This window comes from Osmerus mordax, chromosome 22 (assembly GCF_038355195.1).
Source record: "Osmerus mordax isolate fOsmMor3 chromosome 22, fOsmMor3.pri, whole genome shotgun sequence".
Lineage (NCBI taxonomy): Eukaryota > Metazoa > Chordata > Actinopteri > Osmeriformes > Osmeridae > Osmerus > Osmerus mordax.
Window position 1 is genome coordinate 1967895 of NC_090071.1, and position 18258 is coordinate 1986152.

At 53.1% G+C, this 18258-nt stretch overlaps 1 protein-coding gene across 1 annotated transcript in view; it reads right to left on the reverse strand.

The window, feature by feature from the left end:
• Nucleotides 1-401: 401 nt before the first annotated feature.
• The window catches only part of LOC136966439 (MAM domain-containing glycosylphosphatidylinositol anchor protein 1), a 41557-nt gene continuing 23700 nt past the window's right edge, over nucleotides 402-18258 (reverse strand). Inside the window, exons 13-15 of the mRNA XM_067260945.1 lie at nucleotides 12526-12656; nucleotides 5584-5692; nucleotides 402-1690 (exon numbers count right to left, since the gene is read on the reverse strand). Coding sequence (XP_067117046.1) covers nucleotides 1596-1690; nucleotides 5584-5692; nucleotides 12526-12656 — 335 coding nt within the window. The 3' untranslated portion in view covers nucleotides 402-1595. The remainder of the gene's footprint in view (nucleotides 1691-5583; nucleotides 5693-12525; nucleotides 12657-18258) is intronic.

Sequence of the window (18258 nt, forward strand, 5' to 3'; positions counted from 1 at the left end):
TACACCAGCCCAGGCGAGCGGCCTCCACTCCCAGCCCAGCCATCCTACTGAGAGGTCAAACAATAGAGACAACATTCATGTTCAGAAACCCTCTGGAGTTGAATCCCTCCGTTCGACGCTCGGGAGCGGGAGCGTTCCTCGTCCTCCTTCCTCCACCCCTCCATGTCCTGGTCCACCTGCAGCTCCTAACCTGCAGCACCTCAGCCTTCAGCACCTCAGCCTGCAGCTCCCTCAGCAGGGCACTTCCTGTCCTCGTAGTCGTGGCTGTCTCATCCCGGTCTCCTGTCCCGACTTCCTTCCTGTCTGAGGGAGGGTAAACAGGAAGTGTGCCCTCTCACTCTCAAGGTCATCCTGCTGAACTGTCTGGAGCAAGCCCCAGAGGGAGAGGGGATTGTCTGTAGCAGCGCGTGAAGAGCGCGTCAGTGGGTGTGTATCGACTAAGGAGGCAGGGCAGCTGAGGGTGGTGGTGAAGGGTGGGGAAGGTGGGTAACCGATTCCCACGAGTTGGTGGTGGTGGGGGGGGGGAGGGTAGCGGCAGGATGGAACAGCATTGCCACCTTTCCAACAAGTCTTCCGTTGAGACATGACGCACTGTAGCGGTTAAGTCACCAAATACGACCTCAACCTACAGTAACCATAAATATAAACACGGTTCTCTTTTGCTGAGCTATATCAATCCTTGAATTTTTCAACCCAGGACAAAATTGAACACAACACACAACACAGAGAGGAAAACCCCCCCCGTAAAAAGAGAGATTGTATAAACTTGTGCTTCTTTAATTTCATTTAGTCATTTCCTGTGATGTCACTGTGTGTCTAAGTGTTTGTTTAAACTTTGTAATATATCATATATAGATAAATGTACATGTATTGCCCAGCCCAACACAGGACGTCTGTCGCCCCATTCAGAGGCGAGGCCACAAGGAACTCCTTCTCATTTTCCCGCCTCGTTGTTCTGTCCCGAAATCTTCCCCCCATCCTTTCCATCCTTCTTTATCTCTGCTGTCGTTCAGCAGTTCCCTGGCCCAAATGGAGCGGCTTTCCACGAACAAAAGGGGTTCTTTCCATCACCCCTTCCCCTCCTCAATCCTCCCTCAAACCTCGCTTCCTCTGGTTCTTGCGTCTTCTTTGGTAGAGAGTTTGACACTTTGGTGTGCCTGGGGTGAAGGGGGGGGGGGGAAATGAGGGTGGGGGGGTGAAGGAAGAGTATAGGGCGTGTGAGAGAAGGGGGGATGTACAGGGATGGATGGTTTGGGGTTAGTAGGATGGGGGTGACATGCTGGATGGTGGTGGGATGACCAAGGTCAAGTCAACCCTTGCTTGGTTATGAAGACTGAAGGAAAACAGTTAACTGTGTTAAATGTGCACTGCTGGCGAGATAAGTCAAGCAATACACACCCAACAGACACAGATATACTTGCAGTTGGAGTGACGTGAATACATGAGGGATGGGTCGCAGTAAAACAAAATGGCGCTGGACGGGGAAAACGAGGAAGTGTGGGAAGGGAAGGTGAAGCCAGGGAAGGGCGAGGAGAGCAGATGTGGAGTTGGGGCAGTGTCTCTGCAGACTGAGGGAGTTTTCAGGGAGACGCTCATCATCTGTAGAGCAGCAGGAGGCGGGAGAAGAGAACCAGCAGCAACACGCTGCCCAATGGGAGACAGCGCTGCGCTGGGGCTCCACCAATCAGAACTGTGGAAGACCAACAAAAAATACACGAGATCAGTCATGGCGCCCCACAAATCCGAGCTCACAAAATGGCAGTTTGGCAGTCTTGCAGTGCAACACACACACGTACACAGCCCTGTCGATTCTAATGCAAACACAACACAATTATGCAAATACGCCATGTTTGCAAGCTTGTGCTGGATAAAATACAGAACGTGCACCGAATACGAATGAGCCTGTCCAATCCGCTCCTCTGAGATGTGAAAGCAGCTGCAGCCTCCGGTACTGTAACACACCAGTGTACTGAGGGTTCCGGTTGTGACGAACAGCTGTGAGCTACGTCACACTACTCAGATGACATGGTGACAAGCTCTCGGGTCACTTGGGCGAGAAGCTTTGAATCCCTCCCGAGGCAGCTCCACAGAGGAGGCGTTCTGGATGGCAGAGGAACCTGGAGGTCTCCTTGTGAGCGTGCGCTCCGATTGATGTCGTCATCAAAGCGCCCGGCTGTTCATCAAAGCGCTCGCCGGCCTGCTGGGCTGGACAACATGCGTGTCTCCAAACAGCATTTTTCAGCCCTTCATGTTTACATTTACATTTAGTCATTTAGCAGACGCTCTTATCCAGAGCGACTTACAGTAAGTACAGGGACATTCCCCTGAGACAAGTAGGGTGAAGTGCCTTGCCCAAGGACACAACATAATTTGGCATGACCGGGAATCGAACTGGCAACCTTCGGATTACTAGTCCGACTCCCTCACCGCTCAGCCACCTGACTGTTGAACAACCCTGGCTTGGAGGTGCTGGTTTATGAACTGTTGGTAGTTTCAGATTGTTTTAGGATGCGTGCTGTCACACACACACACACACACACATGCACACGCACGTGAATGCACACACACACACACACACACACACAAACCATGCCTGTACTCACTTGCATCTCACAAAGTCAACAGTACATTAGGCATGCAAGCTGCCTCTGGAATGAGTTTCATAAATAAGGGCAGGTATTGTATATATTAGATCAATATGAATTTATAACAGTGGTTTCTACTGCTGGCAGAAAATCAATAGATTCATAATAAAGCTTTTGATTCTCCGCCCCAGTATGGAGCCGTAGTTAAGTGCCAGGCATCGGCCATGCCCAAGGTCTTCTGAAGGAGGTGAGAGCAAGTTTGGGAATGAGCTCTGTGCTGTGTGGGAGTTGTGGATGAAGAGTCTGTCATGCTGTTAGGAGGGAGTCAGGTGGCTGAGCGCTTAGAGAATCAGGCTAGTAATCAAAAGGTCGCTGGTTCGATTCCCGGCCGTGTCAGATGACATTGTGTCCTTGGGCAAGGCACTTCACCCTACTTGCCTCGGGGAATGTCCCTGTACTTACTGTAAGTCGCTCTGGATAAAAGCGTCTGCTAAATGACTAAATGTAAATGTTAGGAGGATGTGGAGGAGGGGGAGGAGGAGGATGTGGAGGTGGAGGGGGTGGAGGAGGTGGAGGGGCTGGCTGGCTGGCAGGTGGAGAAGGAGTGCATGTGGAGGGTGGAGAGAGAGACAGGGGGGAGGAGAGGGAGGAAGTGTATTGCGGTTGGATGCTGTTCCCAGTCAGGGTCCAGGCTGAATTAGCTTCAGCAGCAGTGCCAGCGGTGTACCTGTGATGTCCGGAGGAGAGGAGGGGGAGGAGAGGAGATGCACATGCAGGGTGTGTGGATCTGGAATTGGAAGGGGGCCATTGGAAAATCATCCAATCTATACACACACAGGGTAGTACACTCTCTCTCTCACAAACAATCTAACTACTTTCTCTCTTTCATTTTCGTTCTCCATTTCTCTCTCTCTCTACCTCTTGCTTTCTGACTCTCTCACGCACACTATCAGAATAGTAGCAGGACAAACTAGTAACAGCGGAAGGAGATGGAGAGAAGTCCAGGGGAGAGAGGCATGTTCATGCTGAGCAACAAGTCACACAACTACAGTACCTTCGTAGAAGCAGGCACACATGCACACACACACACACACCCACAGACACATAGACACACACACACACACTAACATACACACAACCACACTAACATGCAACGCACACACACACACACATTTCAGCCCCTGAGCCAGGTTCCAGTCAGTCCAGTGATTTATGAGTGTGGAGTTTCACAAAACATGTCAGAGCCAATCATCATTCATTTTAGGGAAGCCACATGATCTCCCAGTCCCCTGCTACCAAACAGCTAACCTACCTCAGGATGTGTGTGTGTGTGTTTGTGTGTGTGCATACGAGTTTGTGTGTGTGCAAGTGAGTATGTGTGTGTATGTATGTGTGCATGCAAGTGTGTGTGTGTGCACAGGTGATGTATCAGCTTGTTAACACTACCAGGCATGCTCACTATCCCATCCTGAGAGAGGAGCAGGAAGCACAGAGGCTCATGGGAAGACAGACCACCCACAGGATGCACACGCTTGCTGGCACGTGAATAAACAGATTTACACACACACAGACACACATGCACGCACACACACACACACAAATACACATGCACAAACATAAAACACACACACACACACACCCTCCAGGGGATACATTCATTCAGCTTCTTTCATGTGCTACGTACGCTGTTGTACATCTAAATGCAACTAAACCTGAACCTGTCAGTGTGGCATCCACCACCTCCCACGTCATGTAACAGGAGCACGACCAACCTCTTCATCAGGCTAATCTCTCCCTGCTGTAGGTCTACCCTCATTACAGCCAGCAGGGCTTCCAGAAGGAGTACCCTCATTCCGCTTAGGCCCTCATCATCATCCATTAGTGGCTGAGGGGTGAGGATGAGAGTAGCAGGGATTAACAAAACACCCTGGCCCCTCCAGCCCGGGCTGGGTGCTGCCCGGGCTGGGTGCTGCCCCGGCTGGGTGCGGCCCGGCTGGGTGCCGCCCCGGCTGGGTGCGGCCCGGGCTGGGTGCGGCCCGGGCTGGGTGCGGCCCGGGCTGGGTGCGGCCCGGGCTGGGCACAGCCAGACAGATGTGACTGTCCTCGGCTCCTGCGCTGCCGTACCCGGCAGTAATTACCCATCTGTTCCGGCTGCCTGTGTCCTACGGAGCAGCCTGCCAGCAGCGCCGAGCGTTCTGCTTCCTGTTTACAACCCTCATCCATTATTCAGCATCTAGCCCAGGATCCCCCATCCAGCCATCCACCGCCTTCTCCCCCGCCATCGGCCTGAGTCTCGCTCCCATCCAGCTACGCCCCCCTCCCCCACCCCCCCACACTGCCTTCCTCAGTCTCTCTGGTGTCTTCAACGTGCCGGTTTGGGAGACACAGACTGCTTGTTAATAATTTAGCAGTTTGTTGTGGATTTTTTTTCCTTTCTGTGGTGAATTTTTGCATTGCGTTTTGACGAGAATGAGTGATGGTGATAGCTACCAGGACTGTGCACTGTGGGCTACGAGTTATTAATGTAGGTTAGCACCGCACAGCAATTTGCCTTAAAGGTTCGCGATTTACAAATGAACAACGTGACTCGCATAAACGCCTGACAGACTTCAGAGAGTTTGAAAAGCAGATTGTGCATGAGGAAGGACGCACAGTAAAAGCATTGTGGCATTGGCGCTTTCGTGTGCTAAAATACTTGTTTACGTTATTCTCTGACACCCGATTTATGACATGAATGCATTTTTAGCAGGTTTTTTTTAGCACTGGAGCAGAGCCTTCCACTCCGGTCACCAGCGCTGGACGGTGTGTGACAGAGATGGAGTTTCTGTCCCTGTGTCTCCAGTCAAAGGGACCAATTAACCGTCCGAGTCGAGCCAGGAGAGCGGGGCGGAGTGTTTAATGTTGCCCTTCCTCCACAGGAGGTGTTGGAAGGGGGGCAGCTTGGCTGGAGGCGTCTCACGCACAAACACAAGCACACACACATATATACTGGACATACCTGTGTTAGCCAGAGGGTTCTCCAGTTTGCACTTCCCTTTGCTGACTGACACGTCATCGATGGCGATGTCCCCTTCGTAGCCCGATCCCCGAATACCCTCAAACACCACCTGCGGTAGACAGGAAATATACCCTCAAACACCACCTGAGGTAAACAGGAAATATACCCTCAAACACCACCTGAGGTAAACAGGAAATATACCCTCAAACACCACCTGCGGTAAACAGGAAATATACCCTCAAACACCACCTGAGGTAAACAGGAAATATACCCTCAAACACCACCTGAGGTAAACAGGAAATATACCCTCAAACACCACCTGCGGTAAACAGGAAATATACCCTCAAACACCACCTGCGGTAAACAGGAAATATACCCTCAAACACCACCTGAGGTAGACAGGAAATATACCCTCAAACACTCTGAATTCTCTCACAGGCAACGACTAAAAACAACAACTTCATGGCTTGAGACTAACAAATGTTACAGGCATCATCGCAGGGTCCAACTGTGTGGATTCTTGCCGTTCTAAGCAAAGCGTTTGGCTGAAAAGTCACCAAAACAAACTCTTTCAAAGTAGTGGGTGGGGATGTGCTTGACACAGAATGTAATAGCCACCTGTGTGTGTGTGTGTGTGTGTGTGTGTGTGTGTGTGTGTGTGTGTGTGAACTGGGTCCCACTCTCCCTTTTTTTACCCCAAACCATTTGCTTTTGATTGACAGCTTAATTACCCAGGAAAGAGAAGCCCATGCCCCATCCCACAGAGCTAATCAAGCACAGAGCACATTCTACCAAGGAGCGACTCGCCGCACAAACAAACCAGCCGAAACAGCAGCACACTTTCTTCTTTCCTGTTGCCTCAGACAACAGGCTAATGTATTCTTAATTGAAATGGAAATGAATTAAATGGAGAGACAGAGTTTACGATAACAACTTCCTGGCTGAATCCATGCAGTCTTTAAGTGGATTCAGTGGGATATGTTGTTGTCTTTCCTATGCTGAACCTAACAATCTAACCACCTGAGCTGTTGAATGTGTGTGTACCTGTGTGTGTGTGTACCTGTGTGTGCGCCTTCATCCCATCACATATTCATTGCATATCAGAATTGGGATGGCACAGGTCAAGGGGTCCCAATTAGAGAAGCACAAGGTGTGGTGTTCCTAAGTAAAAAGCAGTTTCTGTTTGACCTCAGATAACTAGGGCTGTCCATCTCTCTGTCTCTCTCTGCCTCTCTCTCTGTCTTTCTCTCATTCTTGTTCTCTCTTTCTGTCCTTCACACTCTCATTCCCTCCTCTCTCTCTCTATCTCTCTCTCTCTCTCCCTGCCTGCTCTCCCTCATCTCTCTCTCCAATTAAACACAAAGGCAGAGACAAACACCAGAGCTTGTGCTCCTCTCCGGCTCACTAATTTGATCCCCGAACGAGGGACTTGTTTGAATAAATAAAGGGAAGAAGAGAGGCTTGACAGCAACGGAGGAATGGAGGGATAGAGGGATGGAGGGAGGAATAGAGGGAAGGAGGGATGGAGGGAGGTGAGCCTGGATAGACTTCACAAGTGTGCTGGTTTGTTAGTGGAGGTTTGTTTGATTCTGAGCGCCCTGTAGTCCGTGAGGAGAATGAACAGGAAGGCGACAAGAGGACTGTGGTGGTCTGACTTCTAGGAACAATAACGCACACACAGTCACACACACACACGCAGTCACACACACACACGCAGTCACACACACAAACACAAAGGAAGACCCACAATAAAGGCAAGCAAAAGAACGAGACCAGAGTCCCAAGGTCTGGTGAATAAAATAGACCATCTATATTCGTGACAAAGCACCAAATGACGTTGGTATTGTTGTGTTCCACCATTATTCAAGGGTAAAATAACTGTGAGAGTGTCTGCACACAGAGAGTGGAGAAAAGGAGAGGCACAGCCAGCATCAGTTGAGCGGATGATATCAAGAGAAGTGCCTGACATACACGCAATCTCCGGAACAGTGTTCAGAACAGAGGAGCCGTTCGGTCCACCTCACAGCCAGAATGAAGATTAGGTTTTTCTCCTCTAGTGAGTTTTTACGGGAGTTTTTTCTTGTCTTCCTTGAGGGTTTAGGTTGGCTGAGGGGCAGTTCTATGGGCGTATGTGAAGCCCTCTGTGACATTGCTTGTAAAAAGGTCTATACAAATACATTTTTATTTGATTTGAAAACGAGCAGGTCTCCGGCTACTGTGTACGGTTAGAAATACCCTCTACATAGGAACCCTCCCACATTCTGAGTAACACACACACTTTCACTCTCTCACCGCCTCAAACACACATGCGCACATAGACACACACACACACTTTTCACATACACCTCCCCCCTCCTGACACACACACTCTCTCTCTGGAAAGTGATTTGAGATGAGGGCAGCTCCAGTATGACAGGGTGTAAAGCAGTGGTGAGGAAGGTCGCTAACATGGTGTTTTGCCAAGACTTGTAACCTTTAATGTAAGCATTGATCTGCAGACCTGCAGAAAATATGCCAGAGGGGAAACTGCCTGGAGAAACACCTTTGAAGTGTGTGTGAGAGAGAGAGAGAGAGAGAGAGAGATAGAGAGAGAGAGAGAGAGAGAGAGTGAGAGGAAGAGAGAGAGCGGGAGGGAGAGAGGAAGAGAGACAGGAAGAGAGAGAGGAAGAGAGAGAGAGAGGAAGAGAGAGAGAGAGAGCGGGAGGAAGAGAGAGAGGAAGAGAGAGAGGAAGAGAGAGAGCGGGAGGAAAAGAGAGAGAAAGAGAGAGAGGAAGAAAGAGAGAGAGGAAGAGAGAGAGAGAGAGCGGGAGGAAGAGAGAGAGGGAAATACATGCAGTGTGTGGTGTGAGAGAAGTGTGGGTTGCCCTGTTTTCAAACAAACCCCCAGGCCCTGCAGAGCCAGGAGGAACACAGATGGCCTTTGGGTGCGGCAGTAGAGGGTTTCGCGACAACGTTGGCAACCCATCCGGCCTGATCTTTCGCTTCAACCTCTCTCTGTCGGTGTCTCGCACAGCATCTTCACGCGTCGCTATGGTTACCATCTGAACGCGGTCAAGTTTACCTGTTAAAAAAATTGTGTTCGTCTGGAATGTGTGAAAGCATCTGTGTAACACAGAGGCACTATCCTGTTTAGTTCCTGGCTGGTGAAAATTTTCTACTGCAGTAAAGATATGCTGATGTTAAATTGTTCCACGAACAAGGATGACCTGTGGTGGTGCTGAAGAAGGCCCAGGCGATTACTCGGCTGAAAACAATATACATTTTCGACTTGACTGGAAATTAGACAAAATAAATCTACAGAAGGAGTCACTGTTCTTCGACGTGGTTAGGAAAAGCTTTTAGTCACACGTCTTGTAGTGGTGGAAAAGACAGAAAATCGGAAGCAATCCTTGATCTTTTTACTGTGGGGTTCAAGTGCGGAGGATGTGAGAACTGGAGACTATCGACCCAAGTGTTCTGTCTTTCTCTCAGCCTCTCTCTTTCTATCTCTCTCTCCATCAGTATCTCTCTCTCTTTCTACCTCTCTCTCCACCAGTATCTCTCTCTCTTTCTACCTCTCTCTCCATCAGTATCTCTCTCTCTCTTTCTATCTCTCTCTCCATCAGTATCTCTTTCTCTTTCTACCTCTTTCTCCATCAGTATCTCTTTCTCTTTCTACCTCTCTCTCCATCAGTATCTCTCTCTCTTTCTACCTCTCTCTCCATCAGTATCTCTCTCTCCCAATCACTATCTTTCTTTCCCTCCCTCCCTCTCATCGAAGAATCGAGGGCTTTTACTGGGCTGTCAGTAACAGTTCACTTGAGACAGACAGTGTCTCACACAGAGTCTCTAAGACATCCCGCTGGTTTAACAGCCCTCAGTCTAAGCCCAGCCTAATTCAATACAGGCTGATGGTGCAATACATAGCCTGGGCTAACACTGGATATAATTGAAACCTCTCCACTTGACCGTTGTGGGAACAAGCCCTTAACTCACACCATGTCCACTTACTGTACACGGAACACACGGATCGATGAGGAAGGAGGGAGTGAGAAGGGCCAATCAAATGAGAGAGCGCAGGGAGGGAAACGACAGCGTCAGTGTGATGGGGTGAAGGAGGGTCCGGCTCGTCGTCAACATCGATCGGAGAGGAAACAGGACTAGGACGGGCAAGAGAAGGAGAGGGGGGCGAGAGAGGGAAGGACGGATGGAGGAACGGAGAGAGGGAAGGATGAAGGAAAGGAGAGATGGAGAGAAGGAAGGATGGAGCAAAGGAGAGATGGAGAGAAGGAAGGATGGAGGAATGGAGAGAAGGATAATCTCTCCCTCCTTCCTGCCTTGGATCCAGCTCCAGTGATCTGCAGGGAGTCTGATACGCGCCAGACAGTGAACAGACAGACGTAGACGGAGTGAGCAATTACTCAGCCGTTCATATCAGCATTTCCCCACTCGCTGTTTCAGGGATTGAGGCTGTGTCTTTGCATTATTCAGTCTCTATTTGCACCTCAGTGGGTGTGGATGGGACAGAGAGGAGAAGTAGAGGTACGGTGGAGCCCAGTTGAATGCGATCTGAGGACCACAGCCAGTTTAAGAACAATTTCAAACAGGGGCAGGAGGGGGAAACCACGACAACCCAGTAGGCGAGTGGCGCCGGAGAAGACGACAGTAATCTGCGGGAGATGCCACGCGCCCCTCCTCCTCCTGCCCGTGTCCCCGGCGCTCCCCGCCACGCGCCCCTCCTCCTCCTGCCCGTGTCCCCGGCGCTCCCCGCCACGCGCCTTTGTCAAAAAGACAGGGTGAAGGGATAAAGGGATGAATATTTAAGGAGATCTGAAAGGAAGTGCTGCTTTATTAACGAGCACTCGAGACTGTGTCTCTGTAGCTGTCTCCTTAACTCTATTATCACCATTCATAACCTCTCAACTCACCAGCACCTGTGTGTGAGGCTGCTCCACGTGCAGGGATGGGTGACGATGTGTGTGTGTGTGTGTGTGTGTGGGAGGGGAGGGGGGGGGGGAGAAGGGGCAGGAGGATAAGGAGGACAGGGGCAGGAGGATAAGGAAGGAGGAAAAGAGGCAAAGGAGAGATGTAAAGAGAGAGAGAGAGAGAGAGAGAGATAGAGAGAGAGAACAAGAGAGGAGAATAAAAAGAGAGAGAACTGGGTTAGGAGCAGTGGGACAGGGGTAGAGGTGAGGGGTGAGATACGGAGCTGGAAGATAACGGGGGGAGAGAGTTCACAAGCGGGCCCTCCGTCAACATGAACTTCCTGCCCGTCCGAGCGGCAGAGAGAGAGGGACACGACCTGTTCCAAGAGCTACAGAGGCTGTGTACAGCATCAATCATTTATCAGTCTTTCCATGATTGATGGTGTGACTCCCTGGTCTGCTCCTATTAGTAAACATGGAAGAGCATCGGACCAGACCGAGCCAGGCTGCTAGCTACCCTTTGACAAACATCTCTGTGGTCACATGGACAGCCCCTCACGGAGCTCGCTCATGGGTCATCTCCTCAGAAACCCCTGGACGTCAGGTGCCTGGCCCCGAGGGCTCCTCCCCTGGACGTCAGGTGCCTGGCCCCGAGGGCTCCTCCCCTGGACGTCAGGTGCCTGGCCCCGAGGGCTCCTCCCCTGGACGTCAGGTGCCTGGCCCCGAGGGCTCCTCCCCTGGACGTCAGGTGCCTGGCCCAGAGGGCTCCTCCCCTGGACGTCAGGTGCCTGGCCCAGAGGGCTCCTCCCCTGGACGTCAGGTGCCTGGCCCAGAGGGCTCCTCCCCTGGACGTCAGGTGCCTGGCCCCGAGGGCTCCTCCCCTGGACGTCAGGTGCCTGGCCCCGAGGGCTCCTCCCCTGGACGTCAGGTGCCTGGCCCAGAGGGCTCCTCCCCTGGACGTCAGGTTCCTGGCCCAGAGGGCTCCTCCCCTGGACGTCAGGTGCCTGGCCCAGAGGGCTCCTCCCCTGGACGTCAGGTGCCTGGCCCCGAGGGCTCCTCCCCTGGACGTCAGGTGCCTGGCCCAGAGGGCTCCTCCCCTGGACGTCAGGTGCCTGGCCCCGAGGGCTCCTCCCCTGGACGTCAGGTGCCTGGCCCAGAGGGCTCCTCCTCTGGACGTCAGGTGCCTGGCCCAGAGGGCTCCTCCCCTGGACGTCAGGTGCCTGGCCCCGAGGGCTCCTCCCCTGGACGTCAGGTTCCTGGCCCCGAGGACTCCTGGAACCCTGGTGGGTTTGTGGTGAGAGAACTGCCTGGGATTTCACACTAGTCTGAGTTTCTTTAAGTAGGGCAGACTTCATTCTTTTCAATAGAAAGACAGGCGCTCGTTTGGTTAGCCAGTTACTCGGATTAACTATAAACAAGAACAGAAGGCGTTCGCGTGCGTGTCTGTGTGTGTGTGCATGTGTGTCTGTGTGTGTGTGTGTGTCTGTGTGTGTGTGTGTGTGGGAGAAAGCTAGTTGGACCCTGCAGTTCACACTGAGTCAAACTCAGAGTGAATCACAGGGATGTCATCAGATTGTGTACTGTAGTTACAGTTCAGACCCATCTGGAGTCAGAGTCAGAGTCGTGTGTGACTCCCTGGCTGGGTGTGACCCACATGACTCACCTCCATGCTGCTGGGCTGAGAGTGTTGAGCTTAATGCTTTTACTGTGGGAAGTTTTGTGACACACACACACACACACACTCCTCTCTTTCACACATCATTCCTTGGAGGGTGAGGGAAAAGTGGCACACACACACACACACACTCTGCAGCCTAGGCAACTCAGCACAGGCAGGAAGACCTGGGGTGAAAAACACAGACCTCTACTCAGCCCTCTCTGAGTCAGCTCTGTAGCCCTGTACACACACACACACACCTGATCCATGGAAATAAGTCAGAAACAAAGTTGTTGTCGTCATCCCCCTCCTCATCCAGCAGTCAACCCCCCCCCCCCCCCCCCCCACGGTTGCCGTGCAGTGGCCTGTCTCCGTGGTTACCTGGAAGGGTCCTCTGGGGTTGATGATGACGTTGGCCTGTCTCCAGTCTGCCCCCTGGTCTCCAGTCAGGCTCCACACCACACTGTCCACCGACGCGATGCCCTTCACACGGAGCAGCGCGTTCAGAGTGCCTGTCACACACACACACACGGACACACACGCACGGGAACAAGCGTGAAGACATGCAGTAACACACACACACAGACAAATAGTATTTGACCCTCTTGGGATTGACCGAACAGTGTATGGTTTGAACCATGTGTAGCTGGCCTGATTTGTTGTGCTGTGTATGAGATGTGTCACATCCTGCCTACGCTACATGCTGATGCTGTACTGCAGAGGAAGGAGGGGGGCGTGTCATATCCTGTCTACGCTACATGCTGGACTGCAGAGGAAGGAGGGGGGGGCGTGTCATATCCTGTCTACGCTACGTGCTGGACTGCAGAGGAAGGAGGGGGGGGCGTGTCATATCCTGTCTACGCTACATGCTGGACTGCAGAGGAAGGAGGGGGGGGCGTGTCATATCCTGTCAACGCTACATGCTGGACTGCAGAGGAAGGAGGGGGGGGCGTGTCATATCCTGTCTACGCTACATGCTGGACTGCAGAGGAAGGAGGGGGGGGCGTGTCATATCCTGTCTACGCTACGTGCTGGACTGCAGAGGAAGGAGGGGGGGGCGTGTCATATCCTGTCTACGCTACATGCTGGACTGCAGAGGAAGGAGGGGGGGGCGTGTCATATCCTGTCTACGCTACGTGCTGGACTGCAGAGTGGAGGAACAGGGCGGCTGGTTAGACACAGCCTTGCCTGAATCAGGAATTAAGTTATTACTCTGACTTTGTACTTTAGAGAAACTAAATCTATAATTTAGACTCAAATCTCAGCCGGGTGCAGACACAAAGATTTGTGCTCTGGGCGTTGGACATGGAAACTTCTTGTTCAGAGGGGGGAGCAGCATAGCAGGTTGTGTCAGGACAAGTAAGTAAGTAAGTAAGACTTTATTTATATAGCACTTTTCATACAAGAATTGCAGCTCAAAGTGCTTTACATAAAATCAACAAAAACAATAATACAAGTGTTGATCTAAAACGTTTAACAAACCAAACTAGCCGCACTCTATCTGCGGTCTCTCGAATCCATCTTAGATCCGAGCTGCCACTTGCAGTTTCTAATACACAAACATGACAAGGGGGTAGACAGGACGAGACTAGAAAGTTACAGCATAACATGAGGAGAGAGGAGGAGAGAAAAAGGCAACACCCAGACAATGCTCCTAGAGGAGTACAGTGTGGGAACAGACAAAAACCTCAGCACATAAGCACAACAACATTAACAAAAACACGTGACTTGCAACGGGGAGTGTGGGGGGCGTAGACAAGCAGCATCTGGACCTGCAGCCATGCGTGTCAAGGAACTACGAGTACGGGAATACAGTTCATTTTAACATCATGTCGTTTATTTTCTGTCAGAAATCAATTTCAGCGTACGCATGTTGACCTAGAACAATCCAGATCCTCACTTAGGGTCCATCTATTAACCTCTCTCCTTCCCTCCTTCCTTCCCTCTATCCCTCCATCTATCTCTCCATCCTTCCTTCCTTTGCTCTATCCCTCCATCATTCTCTCCTTCCCTCTATCCCTCCTTCTATCCCTCCATCAATCTCTCCATCCCTCCTTCCTTCCCTCTATTCCTCCTTCTATCCCTCCATCAATCTCTCCATCCCTCCTTCCTTCCCTCTATCCCTCCTTCTATCCCTCCATCAATCTCTCCATCCCTCCTTCCTTCCCTCTATTCCTCCTTCTATCCCTCCATCAATCTCTCCATCCCTCCTTCCTTCCCTCTATTCCTCCTTCTATCCCTCCATCAATCTCTCCATCCCTCCTTCCTTCCCTCTATTCCTCCTTCTATCCCTCCATCAATCTCTCCATCCCTCCTTCCTTCCCTCTATTCCTCCTTCTATCCCTCCATCAATCTCTCCATCCCTCCTTCCTTCCCTCTATCCCTCCTTCTATCCCTCCATCAATCTCTCCATCCCTCCTTCCTTCCCTCTATTCCTCCTTCTATCCCTCCATCATTCTCTCCATCCCTCCTTCCTTCCCTCTGATGTGGGTTTCATTGATTCATGCTGTGAGGGCACTGGTGGGATGTGAAGATGAAGGGGTGAAGGAGGGTGGAGGGATGATGGATGGAGAGATGGGCTGCCAGAGGGATCGAAGGATCAAAGGATGGAGGGATGAAGAGAGGGAGAAATCGAAGGCTGGAAGGATGGAATGATTGAAGGATGAAGAGATAGAGGGATAGAAGGATGCCCGTGTTCCCTTAGCCGACCCCTAGTGAGACAGGTTCTGAATGTGGAGGGTACATTTACATTTAGTCATTTTTATGACTTATCCAGAGCGACTTACAGTAAGTACAGGGACATTCCCCCCGAGGCAAGTAGGGTGAAGTGCCTTGCAATTTTTTTTCACAGCCAGGAATCGAACCGGCAACCTTTTTGATTACTAGCCTGATTCCCTAACCGCTCAGCCACCTGACTCCCCCCATGCATGTACACATGCATGTTTGTACACACACACACACACACACACGCGCGTGTGCACACGCACACCCATAGAGAGTGGGAGGAAGAGCCAGGCTAAGAGAGAGAGAGAGAGAGAGAGAGAGAGAGAGATGGAGGGATGGGAGAGAGAGAGAGAGAGAGAGAGAGAGGGATGGAGGGGAGGGGAGGGGAGAGAGAGAGAGGGATGGAGGGAGGGGAGAGAGAGAGAGGGATGGATGGAGGGAGGGAGGGAGGGGAGAGAGAGAGAGGGATGGAGGGAGGTGAGAGAGAGGGATGGAGGGAGGGGAGACAAACGAGGGATGGAGGGAGGGGAGACAAACGAGGGATGGAGGGAGGGAGGGGAGAGAGAGAGAGAGGGATGGAGGGAGGGGAGAGAGGGATGGAGGGAGGGGAGAGAGAGAGAGAGAGAGAGAGGGATGGAGGGAGGGGAGAGAGGGATGGAGGGAGGGGAGAGAGAGAGAGGGATGGAGGGAGGGGAGAGAGGGATGGAGGGAGGGGAGAGAGAGAGAGGGATGGAGGGAGGGGAGAGAGGGATGGAGGGAGGGGAGACAAACGAGGGATGGAGGGAGGGAGGGGAGAGAGAGAGAGAGGGATGGAGGGAGGGGAGAGAGGGAGAGAGGGATGGAGGGAGGGGAGACAAACGAGGGATGGAGGGAGACGTATGAAGGACATGTCTTGGGACAGATCCAGGGGGCCGAGGTGTGATCATGCAGCCTGAGCCGCATGCTCAGCATGTCAGCAGTTCAGACAGAGCCAAGCTCGGAGGTGAGAAGCTACCAGACAAACATCAAGAGGCTCACAAGTTTACGTCTTCTTAAAACCCAGTGGGCTCCACGTTCTGGAACACTGTAGATCGATAACAGCCGAGCCCTCTCCAAAGACAAAAAAGACTTGAGAAAACTCTGTTGTCTTGAAGCACACGAAGGCTTATCTCAGAGCGCTTGTGCAGCGTGAGGCTTCCTCCTGGTCGTTCGTCTCCCTAATGCACCTCTGTGAGCTCTTAATTGGAGCATTAACAACCACCAGTCTCTTAAACCAACACACACACACACACACACACACACTGTGACTGCAGTTGTGTTCTTGTGTAACACAAAGAAGAAAGTGTGTGTGTGTGTGTGTTTGTGTGTGTGTGTCAGTACATGTGCCTGCATGTGTGTGTGTGTGTGTGTGTGTGTGTCAGTACATGTGCCTGCATGTGTGTGTGTGTGTGTGTGTGTCAGTACATGTGCCTGCATGTGTGTGTGTGTTCAAGAGTCTGGTTGTTATTAATGGTTTTGTTGGCTACACAGGAAATGAGCTAGCAGGCTAATGAATCAGTCCAGGCAGTCGATCCAGAGTAGGTCTGACTAGGTGAGTGAGAGGAAGGGGACAGGGGGCTGGTTGCAGGGCTGCATGTAGTAGGGGGCAGGTTGCAGGGGGCAGGTTGTAGGGGGGGCAGGTTGCAGGGGGGCAGGTTGTAGGGGGCAGGTTGCAGGGGGCAGGTTGTAGGGGGGCAGGTTGCAGGGGGGCAGGTTGTAGGGGGGCAGGTTGTAGGGGGCATGTTGCAGGGGGGCAGGTTGTAGGGGGGCAGGTTGTAAGGGGGCAGGTTGCAGGGGGCAGGTTATAGGGGGGCAGGTTATAGGGGGGCAGGTTGTAGGGGGCAGGTTGCAGGGGGGCAGGTAGTAGGGGGCAGGTTGTAAGGGGGCAGGTTGCAGGGGGGGAAGGTTGTAGGGGGCAGGTTGTAGGGGGGCAGGTTGTAGGGGGCAGGTTGTAGGGGGCAGGTTATAGGGGGGCAGGTTGTAGGGGGGCCAGGTTGTAGGGGGCATGTTGCAGGGGGGCAGGTTGTAGGGGGCAGGTTGCAGGGGGTCAGGTTGTAGGGGGGCAGGTTGCAGGGGGGCAGGTTATAGGGGGCAGGTTGCAGGGGGCAGGTTGTAGGGGGGGCAGGTTATAGGGGGGCAGGTTATAGGGGGGAAGGTTGTAGGGGGCAGGTTATAGGGGGGCAGGTTATAGGGGGGCAGGTTATAGGGGGGCAGGTTGTAGGGGGCATGTTGCAGGGGGGCAGGTTGTAGGGGGGGCAGGTTGTAAGGGGGCAGGTTGCAGGGGGCAGGTTATAGGGGGGCAGGTTATAGGGGGGCAGGTTGTAGGGGGCAGGTTGCAGGGGGGCAGGTAGTAGGGGGCAGGTTGTAAGGGGGCAGGTTGCAGGGGGGGAAGGTTGTAGGGGGCAGGTTGTAGGGGGGCAGGTTGTAGGGGGCAGGTTGTAGGGGGCAGGTTATAGGGGGGCAGGTTGTAGGGGGGCCAGGTTGTAGGGGGCATGTTGCAGGGGGGCAGGTTGTAGGGGGCAGGTTGTAGGGGGCAGGTTGCAGGGGGTCAGGTTGTAGGGGGCATGTTATAGGGGGGCAGGTTATAGGGGGCAGGTTATAGGGGGGCAGGTTATAGGGGGGCAGGTTGTAGGGGGCAGGTTATAGGGGGGCAGGTTGCAGGGGGGCAGGTTATAGGGGGCAGGTTGCAGGGGGCAGGTTGTAGGGGGGCAGGTTATAGGGGGGGCAGGTTATAGGGGGGGAAGGTTGTAGGGGGCAGGTTATAGGGGGGCAGGTTATAGGGGGGCAGGTTGCAGGGGGCAGGTTGCAGGGGGCAGGTTGCAGGGGGGCAGGTTATAGGGGGGCAGGTTGCAGGGGGCAGGTTGCAGGGGGCAGGTTGCAGGGGGCAGGTTGCAGGGGGGCAGGTTGCAGGGGGCAGGTTGTAGGGGGGCAGGTTATAGGGGGGCAGGTTATAGGGGGGCAGGTTGTAGGGGGGCAGGTTATAGGGGGGCAGGTTGCAGGGGGGCAGGTTATAGGGGGGCAGGTTGCAGGGGGCAGGTTGTAGGGGGGCAGGTTATAGGGGGGCAGGTTATAGGGGGGCAGGTTGTAGGGGGGCAGGTTATAGGGGGGCAGGTTGCAGGGGGCAGGTTGTAGGGGGGCAGGTTATAGGGGGGCAGGTTATAGGGGGGCAGGTTATAGGGGGGCAGGTTGCAGGGGGCAGGTTGCAGGGGGCAGGTTGTAGGGGGGCAGGTTATAGGGGGGCAGGTTGCAGGGGGCAGGTTGCAGGGGGCAGGTTGTAGGGGGGCAGGTTGTAGGGGGGCAGGTTATAGGGGGGCAGGTTATAGGGGGGCAGGTTGTAGGGGGGCAGGTTATAGGGGGGCAGGTTGCAGGGGG